This window comes from Zootoca vivipara, chromosome 5 (assembly GCF_965207765.1).
Source record: "Zootoca vivipara chromosome 5, rZooViv2.hap1.1, whole genome shotgun sequence".
Taxonomy (NCBI): Eukaryota; Metazoa; Chordata; class Lepidosauria; order Squamata; family Lacertidae; genus Zootoca; species Zootoca vivipara.
In genome coordinates this window covers 7704141-7716517 of record NC_142588.1, presented here as the reverse complement: position 1 = coordinate 7716517, position 12377 = coordinate 7704141, and the positions used below count along the sequence as shown (strand labels likewise).

Genomic DNA, 12377 nt, shown 5'->3' with positions numbered 1-12377 from the left:
CTAAGTTGATCTTCACTTGGCACCCAGAGAACACCAAGATGATGCCAGGCAAGGAGCCCCGGCAAGGCTGCTCAGGTGTGCTACTACTGAAAAGGCCCTCTTCCTGCCCACTGCCCTGCCGTATGTCTAATGTTGATAACACCTGGGCAGTTTCGTGATGCTCGATCACCGTATCCTCAGGAATTCCAGCCTTACATGTGTGACACTGTTACATCACAGACACTAAAATTCTACTAGTCTGTCATGTACCCTCTATATCCCACTGTTCTCTCTGGATGCTATAAATACTGGGGGGGTGGGGGAAAGAAAAATTGGCAAAACTGAAAGGTTACATTAGAATGCCGCTACTTTGATTTGTGTATGTGCTGAGTTCAATTGATAGCTAGCATTCTGGTGCCTCGTTGACGTTTGCCATTCCTGGGATGAGCTCTTGAGTGTAGTGGGAATGCCACAGAAAAAGAAGCTATCACTCATTGAGCAAAACAAGCAAAGGGCTGCTGAGTACAAGTTGGAGACAGGCGACTATCAAGACAGAACTGGGTGTTCTGGTGCCCCAAGAGCTGTTGCTTGCCCTACTCCATGCAACCTGAGTCTCTCTGGGGCTCCCAGTGTGGAAACTGGTGATTCGTTGGAAATCTCATGGAAGACTTTTCTCTCTGTGTTAAGGTCAATGGAGGAATGTTCGGAAAACAAGATGAATGCCTTAGTTCCTCAGCTCATAACATCTCAGCCAGTTCTGACGAGGTAGGAAAATTGAATCATTACTTATAGGTTACTGGCTGGGGCAGGGAAACGATGGCATACTTTCTCCTACACCAACCATTTTGTACAACTTTCACAAACTTTCATTCCAGAACAGGAATTCTTAAACGGGCAAAACTCTACAGATTCATTCATTAACATCCTGTTATGAACAATGGTAACACCAAGCACCCCCAAACTGCGGCCCTCCAGATGTTTTGGCCTACAACTCCCATGATCCCTAGCTAACAGGACCAGTGGTCGGGGAAGATGGGAATTGTAGTCCAAAACATCTGGAGGGCCGAAGTTTGGGGATGCCTGGGTAACACAGACACAGTAATAGACTCCCCTCAACATGTTAGTAGAACTGAGAATATTTCATACTGGCCAGGGTGAGGCAGAGAGGCATGAAAATCACTCCAGAGGCTAGGAGGACTTCCCAGATTGGTAGCGGCCAAGACCAGAAGTCCTTCACATTCACAGTCGTCTTTTCCCTGCTGAGTTACCTTTCATCAGCAGTTTAACTCTCTCCTCCCAAGTGATTCCTGTGACAATTGGCGCCATGCTTAAGAGCAGCATGGGTGGCAATTCCCATAAGACTTATGAGAAGGTATACAGGATTGGCATGTGAAATTGGCTGAATATATGACCTTAGCAAAATTAACTGCGATAATTAGGAGGATCCCCAAACAAAAAATAAAGGAAGAGTGGAAATATGTAGATGATTATTTTTATAAACAAGGTATACATTCGAAATTGGTGATATGTTTAGAATGAAATGCACAAGCTGGTAAAATAAGTGGAAATTATAAAGAAATCAGGATATGGTTTAGATTTCTAATGATAAGGGAAAGTCTAGTAGAAATTATTTAAGAGAGGGAACCGATCTTAAATGTTTGGAAGTTGATATTTTTATTCTTTTTTCATATTTTTCATATTTTTCTTCTTCTTTCTTCTTTCTTTTTTCTCTCCCCCTTTTCCCTTTCCCCCCTCCCCCGTTTTCTTACCTGTGGTGCTTCTTCCAGATTCCTTCTAGATCCTTTTCTCTCTCTCTTCTTTTTTCTTCTTTTTCTCTTCTTCTTTTTCTTCTCATTTCCTTTTCTCTCTTTTTTTATGTATTGATTGAGGATTATGTTTTGCTTATGTTTAATTATGTTATGTTCCACGTTATATTATTTTGTAATGTTATATTATTTTGTAATTTTAATATGAAAATAAAGTTATTTTTAATCTTAAAAAAAGACTTATGAGAAGGAAGGTATATAGCTTTCCGCTTCCTTTGATGTCCCTTGTGCTGCTCAGCTGACTGGGGAACAGCTCAAAAGGAAACTGGACCCGCGGGGGGGGGGGGGTCAGAATGAATCCTTTTCCTTGGACCCCACTCCCTCTTTCCTCTCTTGTGCCATGTAAGATTAAGCAGTGGGCCAGAAGCAATCCATGGGTTGCAGATTGCAAAATTCTGAAGTAGAGATAGAGGTGGCGGAATCGCATTATTTCTTGGAGAACGTACAAAATGTCCATTCTCCAAGGCCTGTATTGGCTAGGGATATGCACAATCCCTTCTTTGTGGATAGATTATGTGTGCATTCTCCACAAGACCCGCTAAATGCGCACTACAGCCAGTTGTTACGAACAGTACCCCTAACCTACACTTACAGAGTTGCACTGAGGCCTGCTTCGCACATCATGCAAGGGAAACTAAGATCAGCCACTGAGTGCAGAACTCCATGCTTGGTGCCAAATAAGGGGTTCTCAGGTTGCTGGCACGTTTGTGGCCAATGCGCAAATGTGGCATGGAAGTGCAGGGAGTCTGTGAGTTCTGTTGCGGAGAAATGACGGTGGGTTGATTATAAATCCTATTTCTGCTCCTTTTCCCTTGCAGCCCTTTGAGTGACTGCAGAAGATGAGCAGCAGATGGAGGAATGTTGAAAGCCACCATTTTGCCCTTGCAAATCCCCTCACCCTACTGCTTTGCACATTGGCAGCAAGCAGAGGGTTGGATTGTTGACCCCAAAAGCATTGTACCACCCCCAGTCAGCTAGTACTGTACATGAACTGGCAAAGTTGTTTATGTTTTTACTTGTTACATGTTTATGCATCATGCTGGAGGTTTTGAAACTCACTTGCTCCTAACCTCCTCTTGACTTCTGCTGACTTCTTATTCCTGCTTCCTATGGAAAGGTAAGGCCTGCATTCCCAAGAATGAACGCTTAGGATGAAAGGAAAGGCCCACCGATGCCTCGACAATAGCATTAATCCCCCCTTGGTGCCCAAAGCATTTCACCCCTCCCATTGCAAGAATCGCCTGATCTTTTTTATTTTGCTTCCATGTTATGAGAAAGGAGGGGGCGGAAGCTGCTCTTTGGTTCTTCCGTCTCTGGTACTAAAATGTTTTCGATCTTATCTATGTAGAGATAAGATAGATGGCTGCATGGGAACTGCTTGTCACGGTCCCTGCAGACCTGTGCAGCACCCCCGGACGTTTCACGGTCTATGAGTACTACACCAATGACCAATGGTACCTCAGCTGCAGCTCACCAGACTGCTAATTGGTACCTGCTCGTTTTATTTACCACAGACGAGGAGGATGTGAATAAACAAGTTGCTTTATTGTGTACTGTAAGGGGGAGAAAGTACAGAGAACCTCCCCCTTGCATCAGAAGTAGCTCCTCCCCAAGCAGTGATGGAAGCGAGGGCTCTGAGGAGGCTAGTCAGGAAGTGGAGAGAGAGGGCCAGGGCTCCAGCAGCATGGGAGAGCCCCGGCTACACAGGAGGGAGGCAAGAGAGGGGGAGAAGGGAGAAAAGGAAAGCATGGAGCGTAGACCCTTTCCTCCGGTTCGGGAATTACGCAGGAGAAAGAAAGGGAGGAGATTCACTGTCCCAAGACTCCTATGTTGGAGAAGATCACGTGGGGGGGGGGCAGTGCCAGATTCTGCATCGGAATGAGCAGACATGTTTTACACACCTGTCTCACTGTAAATAGACTGCACTAATAAAAACTGTTCAAAGACAAGCATGCGGAGCGTCGTTACTCTAGAGTAGTCGCAAGAACCCCTGACATGTACAAAGGCTTGTGGTTGCTGGATAATAAACAGTGTTCAATAAACCTATAATAGATGACCTATACCGGCCTATTACCGCTAAAAACAGCTAATTAATAAACACAACAAGTTTCACAATAACTGGTTATCCTGCCTGTTAACTACCACCAATCACCTATCACTCCCAGATCCAGCTCTCACGTCGGACTCTTAGCTCTCACTCTCCTCTCCTCTCACCAACTCTCCCCTCTCTCTCCAGGGAGGGCTTTTTATACCCTGGCTGAGCCCGCCCCTCTGGGTTCTAACTGGCACAAAATTTTAACCCTTACTTGTTCGGGCCTGGCTCTGGGCTAATCACCACACTGCTCTTCTCATGTATGTCCGTAGTGTTTTGTAGTGACTGTCAGAAACAAATTAGGGTATGCTTCAAAACCTCCACAGCTATGCTTCTGTTTTTACTCTGCTGAGTCTGAGGTGCTCACAATGAGCAGGTGTGAGTCCATTGCACCAGGACCTGTTTTCCGGGAATGCTGTGTCTATGTTCCTGTGATCGGAAGGTCGGTGAAGGTGCTCCAGTCGCCTAGCCCATGCACACGCTTAAGACGTGGGCGGAACAGGGCGTACTGACAGGGTCTCTGAGATACCAAGAAGGATCCGTCCCAACAGCAGCTGGAGGAAGGCGTTGTTCGCTTCCTGCTCTTGAGTCTCAATCGTGGCAGCAAACAATGAAAGAGTAGCAATGAGCCCCCCCCCCAAACATATTTGGGTCTGCATTGGGAGTGTTTTGGGTGCGATGGAGGGTAGGGTTCACCTGAGAAGGAGAATGTGAGCTTCTAAAATATGAGAGAAACTGAATTAAAGTGTGTAGGAAGCTGATTTAAAGGCCTACTGCTGTTATTGAGGAAGGAAATAGGTCATTTGAATCATAGAATGGTCCACGTTTTCCTGGTTTTCTTGGTGAGCTCTGAACTATTGCTGGTCATGCATTGATAGCAATGTTTGATTTTTAAATGTTAACATTGATAATAGGAAGGACACTTCCAGTTGCTTACTAACAGAACAAAGCATCAGTGAAAATGTGCAAGTTCAACTAATCCTTTTCCTTTCCCCCCTTACCTTATTTCCTGACATGCCCCAGACTATAATAACCTTTGTTCCTGCACAGTATTCTTTACTTTTAGTTAAACTTTTGTAGTCCTAGCTGGCTACATGGCTACTGATCCTTATCTTATTTTACTTTTAATATATATTATCCTTTCGACAATAAAAAAACACTCTTCTAAGCATGGTACACATTATTTCCTCAAATTATTTCAGCTTATATTTCTAAATTTGGAATAATGTTGTTATTACAATGTTCGCATGATTGATTTTCTCCGTGTTTACTCTTTAGGAAGAAGATTGTCACCAAGGCTGAAAAAATAAGAAAAGGCAGATCAAGTGCGCTCCCGGTTATACGGAAGCCTGGAGAAAAAACAAATGCTTACCAAAAGGTAAGCAAAACTAATGTCGCAGCAGTTGTATACCTTTTATTTCCCCCATTTAGCACAATATATATAACACAAGTGAGGATTATGGATCCTCAGCCTCTTGACTTTCCTTTTTCAAAATATGTTTGTAGTCCTCATGAGCTGCAAGGGTGCCTGAAAATGTGCTGAGGGGAATCCCAGGGTGACAGGGCATCCCAGTACCACAGCTCACAGAATAAAGAACGCATCTCATTAGACTCCTTGCCTTTCCAAGACTAGTACTATGGTAACGCAGCTCTTTCCTTAGGGCCTAAAGTGTGCGGAAAGAGTTAATCACCACTTCTCAGGTTCAAGTTACAAGAAAAAATGTCAATTAAAATATTAGAAGTAACTTCCTAGTCGTGTGAGTGGTTTGACAGTAGAACAGGCTGCCTCAGAAAGACTCACCTCCATTGCAAGCTTTTAAGCAGAGGATGAATGGCCACCTATCAGTGGGTTTCTTGCATTGGCGGGGAGCTAGACTATAGGACCTTTGAGGTCCCTTCCAGTCGTATGATTCTACAAGTTGCTGTCAGGCTGTTTGGAGCCAGAGTAGGGTCTACTTGTGCTAATTAGCAAAATAAATTCTGTTGTACCAGTGCTTTTGCCTGATAATGTGTTACTTTTCCACTGGAGAACATTCAAGTGTGCAGGAAATCTCTGGCTTCGTTATACATTCCCTCTCCCTGTTCTTTCTTACAGGAAAGGGAACGGAGTGCTGTTGTTCACAGCTCAAAGCAAGATGGAGAAAAAATTAGAATTGGATCAGGCCAGCCCGATCCCTGTGGTAAGCAAAGCTTAGGCTATAAGCCGCTTCTATTTTGAAATGAAAGTTGTCCTCCGTAGGAGCTTTTGTCAAACAGCTTAGGTAACTGCAACGGTTCTTGTGAACGCTTGACAGAACTCAACAAACATAGCATATAGGATTCAGCTGGATCTCTGGGAAGTAGACCAATGCATGTGAAAGTGAGACCAGAATTTGCATCCTGTTGAAGAGCTGGTTGGCATACTCTTCACTTCTCAAAGATGTCTATGAGGGATCTATGGAGTGTCAAGAAAGTGGGGCAGGCAGGAGTTGGGGTAAACAAAACGAGCTGTAAAACTTACCAGATGTACCTCACACCTGAGATGATAGACAAACCACCTCATAAGGAAATAATAATAATAATAATAATAATAATAATAATAATAATAATAATAGTTTATTTCTACCCCGCCCATCTGGCTAGGTTTCCCCAGTCACTCTGGGCGGCTTCCAACAGAACATTAAAAGCAGAATAAAACTTCAAACATTAAAAACTTGCCTAAACAGGGCTGCCTTCAGATGTCTTCTAAATGGAAGATAAAGCCATTTCCCTTCCCAGGGAAATGGAGTTGTGGGCTGGACACAAGCGTGGGGGTGTAGCTAGCCCCCACGTCATAGGCAGTGCTCTCTGCGTCACACCCCAGGCCTACCAATCCAGGCGGCCAGGGGGCATGGCGTGTTCTATTTAGCAGCCCACAGGCGGGAACTCCCCCCTTTTTTCCGGTTCCTGCTCGCGCAGTTTGGCTCGGGTGGCTGTTAGGCATTGTAGTATTAGATTGGAGGGGAGGGGAAGTAGAAGCCATCACCTACCCCTAGAGATGTAAAATTTCTGGGAATTTTGAAGCTTGGAAAACCCCCCAGTTTTTTTCCGGTTTTTTTACGGGGGGAAACGGAAATTTTCGAAAAAAATGGGAAAAAATGCTACATTAGCACTTCTTTGTTCTTTTCCAGATTGAAAGTCATTCTTTTACTTTAGAAACATAAAATATAACTACTGTATGGACAATTTTAATGGGCATAAAATTATCACAACTAGCATATTAAAAATATAGTGTATCCAAACAATTACAGTGGTACCTCGATTTACGAACGACTCGACAACTGAATTTTTCAACTCACGAATGGGGCAAATGGCCGCACACTTACGAATTTCTCGACATCCGAACGGAAACCGTGGCGGTTTTAGATAGGGTTTTTTCGACTTATGAATTTTTAGATGGGGTTGCTTCGACTTACGAATTTTTTCGTTTCCAATGCATTCCTATGGGAAATCGCGTTTCCAATGGCGCTTTTCGACTTACGAATTTTTCGACCTACGAAGGTGCCTTCGGAACAGACTAAATTCATAAGTCGAGGCACCACTGTAGAATAGCCTCCTGTGTAGAAATACTCCTAACCTATATTTTTCTATATAGGGAGGACTCCTAAGGGAGACATATGCCATACAGGAAGCAAAACAAAGATAGATCAAGCATCAAGTGAAGCAGCTTATGCCCAATTACCTTTGGTAAGCAGTCAATTCATAATTATTTATAATGATCCATTGCATGCATGAACAATTCATTTGCTAAACTGTTGCACATCTTCATAGCTACAAATAATGCAAGTTTCAAGGCAAGTTGAAATACGTGTGTGTGTGTGTCTGTGTCTGTGTCTGTGTGAATGTTGATTTTTAATTATTGGTTTCTCTGTATTTTTAGTGGCTCTAGTTTTTTTTTATATCTGCAAGCCTCCTTGAGACCCATCAGGTGAAAATGTGTGGTATTAATAATCATAACAATATCTTCTCTTTCAAATGTGTCACACCCAGTGAATGGACTAGCAGGGTGCTCAGCTGTATGAACAGAAAGGTGGGGTGTCGTGTGAGGGTGTGTGTATGAATAGATTGGGGGTTCAGGGGTCTGTATCACTCCCACCTATCTATTCATAGAACTAAGCCATGGGTAGGCAACCTAAGGCCCGGGGGCCGGATCCGGCCCAATCACCTTCTAAATCCTGCCTGCGGACGGTCCAGGAATCAGCGTGTTTCTACATGAGTAGAATGTGTCTACTCATGCATCTCTGGGCTATTTGTGGGGCATAGGAATTCATACATCCCAGTAGTGATGTATGGAAGTGAGAGCTGGACCATAAAGAAGGCTGATCGCCGAAGAATGGATGCTTTTGAATTATGGTGCTGGAGGAGACTCTTGAGAGTCCCGTGGACTGCAAGAAGATCAAACCTATCCATTCTGAAGGAAATCAGCCCTGAGTCCTCACTGGAAGGACAGATCCTGAAGCTGAGGCTCCAATACTTTGGTCACCTCATGAGAAGAGAAGAATCCTTGGAAAAGACCTTGATGTTGGGAAAGATGGAGGGCACTAGGAGAAGTGGACGGCAGAGGACGAGATGGTTGGACAGTGTTCTCGAAGCTACGAACATGAGTTTGACCAAACTGCGGGAGGCAGTGTAAGACAGGAGTGCCTGGCGTGCTATGGTCCATGGGGTCACGAAGAGTCGGACACGATTAAACGACTAAACAACAACAAGGAATTTGTTCATCCCCCCCCCAAATATAGTCCAGCCCCCCCACAAGGCCTGAGGGACAGTGGACTGCCCCCCTGCTGAAAAAGTTTGTTAACCCCTGAGTGGTCAAACAGCTAAGAATGGGGGAGGGGGGGCATGGCTGGAGAAAGAAATAAGTATTTTTTGCAGTTACGCTCCCTTCCCTCAGCCAATGAAGAGCCCTCCTCTTATACTCCTGTACAGGCAGCTCCCGGTTTAGGCCTGTCTAAATGATGTGTGATCGTGCACACGCCCCCATCGTGCCAAAGGGTTTACATGCTCTTCTGCTGACGTGAACGGGGGTCCAGAACAGGATCCCCGCCCCCCCACAAAACAAGGATCACCTGTATTCATTTCCCTCCTTAGAGCTGAGCAGCAGGGGGAATCAGGTTCAGCCACATCTTCTCCCCTGCTCCCCACGGTTCTGCCACTTGGCAGGAGGGAATACTACAATTAATAAGACATGTGTGAGGCAGGGAACATAACTACCAAACCTGTTCACCTGCCCTGTCTCCTTCCTTCCCTCCCTCTTTGTCGCTCACGTACTCTCTCTCCCACTGTTGAAATGGGCACATTTCCCCAAGGCTTGTTGATGTCTTTGCCGACTGGGAAATGTTCAAAGATACCTTCTCAGGGTTTAGAATGTGCACAGTGGGAAGCTGCTCGTAATTTCTTGGCTTGCTGTTGCAGACTCTACCTGATCCCAAAGCCGTGATCCAAAGACAACGGGAGGTGCCTCATTTAATTCCCCAAGAAAACACATCCCTGACACACAAATTCAAGAAAGGGCTGACGAATCATAAAGACTGGCATCCGCAGGTGAGATAAATATGGTTTGATTTATTTTTAGCAGTTCACTCTCTACCTGTTGATCAGATTGCAGTGGAGGGCGACCCAGTTTGTTTGGTCCTGCAATTGAGCTGCTGGCATGCTCCTCAAAAGCATGGGATTGCATCTTGAGGAAGTTGATCTCACTCCAGGGGTGGGTGGGAATGGGTGTATGAAGAGACCCTAATTCACTGCGTTTTAGGTTAGATTGCTTCTTCACAGATTTGCAGTTGCATGTGTCTCAATATCTTTGGTATTGTCCACATGACATCCTCCTCCTTCAACTGACAGCCACAGTAAACTCGACCCAAGGAAAATTTGTTAAGCAAAGTTAATTCAGCATAAAATTGGGTAGGTGGGTTCTGGTGGTTTTTGCCGTTTGTCACCATGCCCCCCCCCAAACCCCCAATGTCAACAGCCGGCTGGAGAAGACTGGGCTGCAATGGCGAAGGCAGCCCTTGCTTCAAAATAGTTAAGCTTCACTTCAATGGAATGTACTTACGAATAAACAGCTGTAAGAATGGGAAAGCCTTGGGAAGGAGGGAACTTCAGAAAACATCCAACTGGATTGCCTTCACCCAGTCGGTTATCTGTCTCTCCTTTGTGAGTGAATCAGTGCCACTCATATCTTGACGCCTGGCTATTCTTTGCTTTCTGACACACACACACACACACACACACACACACACACAGATTTCATTTTCAACTTGCTGTTTAAAAATGACCATTTTTCAAACTTTGCTTTGTAAATGTTTTTTTTAGATTTTTTAGAGAGAGAAAACAAGGTGCACATACACAGATAAATAAATACCTGTGCATGCCAACAAGGGGCCTCAAGATTCTAGAATTCAGTGAGGTTGGAGAAGCACTAATTGAGGGAAAGAAAGAAAAATACAGCACAAAAGCTTCATATCAAGTATACTGGTACCTCTGGTTAAGAACTTAATTCGTTCTAGAGGTCCGTTCTTAACCTGAAACTGTTCTTAACCTGAGGTACCACTTTAGCTAATGGGGCCTCCCGCTGCCGCCGCACGATTTCTGTTCTCGTCCTGAAGCAAAGTTCTTAACCCAAGGTGCTATTTCTGGGTTAGCGGAGTCTGTAACCTGAAGCATCTGTAACCTGAAGCGTCTGTAACCCGAGGTACCACTGTACCATCTACTAGTGTGGTGTTGGATTTCACTTTTCAGAGTGAACATTTTAATGGAGACAGGCCTAAATCATGGAGCTCTGTTATTATGGGGTGTGAAAGACGTGCCCCAAACTTTTGTGATCTCAGTGTCTCCAACATCTGTTGTTTACCAATGAGGAGGAACCGCAGAGTGCAGCCGAAGGTAACCCTTGCGGAAGTTTGTTTTGCTTCTTTCCTGCAAACTGTGTGTGTCTATGTTGGTTCATAATACGGCTGTTGCAGTGTTGTATAGGCATTCCGCCATACAGTATGGGAACAGAAGTATATTTTAACTTGTATATTCTGTGTTAAGTAGAAGTTGCTATGATTTAGCTCAGGGGTGGCCAACTCCCAAGAGACTGTGATCTACTTTCAGAATCAAAATCTGGCGGTGATCTACCCCCATTTTGGGGGGTTCGGCTCAGAGTTGTTGAGCTTTTTTTAGGGAGAAGGAAAGGGGGGTGACCAGATTTGGTAACCTTTTTTGGGGGAGCACTGCCCAAATACTTTTCTTACGGGGGACAAGGGACAACAGAAACTTTTAGAGATTTCTTGGGAGAGAATTGCACAGGGTGGATTTGATTTAAATCAAACTGATTTAAATCACGATTTAAATCACTAGTCAGTAAGGCTTGATTTAAATCATAGTTTTCTACATAAAGACTAATTATTGCTGGTATAACTTTAATATGCAAGTAGATGAAGATTTTCAGAATAACTTTTCATATTAGTTTTTTATCCCCAGTTTAATAGGTTAATCATTCATATTTGGACAACTTTACTGTTGTACTTAGGAAGGAGAAAAATAATCATTACCTTAATAATAACTATTTAAATAGATTTATTCAACTGAAACAATAACATTACAGCATATGTTATTTGCTTAAACAAACACCCATGCTTGTTAACTAATTTGGCTAAACAAAAACAATATATATATATTTAAAGAAATTTAGACAGTCAGCCCAGCCTACACATGAAAAACCTAAATACTGTCCACTCCAAACAATCAGAAAAATATTGTTTCTATTCTATTCACTGAACTTCTTGAAACTTAGCACTGAAGGGGTTGTTTCTGTATTCATAGGTTTGTAGAACAATAGGATTAAGGTTTTTTTCTCAACTCTGTTCATGTTATAACATTTTTGCTGTGAAGAAGAGGCATGTGACCTCTGTTGAGTCAAATTCAGTTTTGAGAACTGCAAAAGTAAACCAAGCATCTGTGATAATATCTTGTAGGCAGAGAAACTGCCCAATAATCTTACAAAAACCTCTGGAAGAGCATGACATTGTGAATGGATTAATGGAATTTATTTACCCCCAAAATTAAACATATACAACCTTATTCTACATAATTAAAAAACTAATCTTTATTTCATGATGGAATAACCTTTGGATGGTAATATATTTTCCTCAAAAAGCATTTTATTTTAAAAAAATCCTATTTAAATTTTAAAAAATCGATTTAAATCAAAAAATCCGATTTAAATCAAAAAAATCCAATTTTTTTTATTTTTTTTAAAAAAACATTGATTTTTATCCACCCTGGAATTGCATAAAAAACACTCACAAAACTGTACGCCGCACAAACTCCTTTACCCACTCCATTAACCTACCTATCAAGATTTCTTAAAAAATACATGCCTTCATCCATTGTTAGTGTGACACCTGCATCACCATTTTGGTAACCAACTGTTCAATATCAGACGAGTACTGTGTCAGGGCCAGCTTCAGGGAATC

At 43.2% G+C, this 12377-nt stretch overlaps 1 protein-coding gene across 1 annotated transcript in view; it reads left to right on the top strand.

The window, feature by feature from the left end:
• Positions 1 to 445: 445 nt before the first annotated feature.
• The window catches only part of DYRK4 (dual specificity tyrosine phosphorylation regulated kinase 4), a 38930-nt gene continuing 26998 nt past the window's right edge, over positions 446 to 12377 (top strand). Inside the window, exons 1-6 of the mRNA XM_088669989.1 lie at positions 446 to 744; positions 5176 to 5275; positions 5993 to 6077; positions 7511 to 7602; positions 9331 to 9459; positions 10657 to 10800. Of these exons, the coding sequence (XP_088526115.1) occupies positions 446 to 744; positions 5176 to 5275; positions 5993 to 6077; positions 7511 to 7602; positions 9331 to 9459; positions 10657 to 10800 (849 nt within the window). The remainder of the gene's footprint in view (positions 745 to 5175; positions 5276 to 5992; positions 6078 to 7510; positions 7603 to 9330; positions 9460 to 10656; positions 10801 to 12377) is intronic.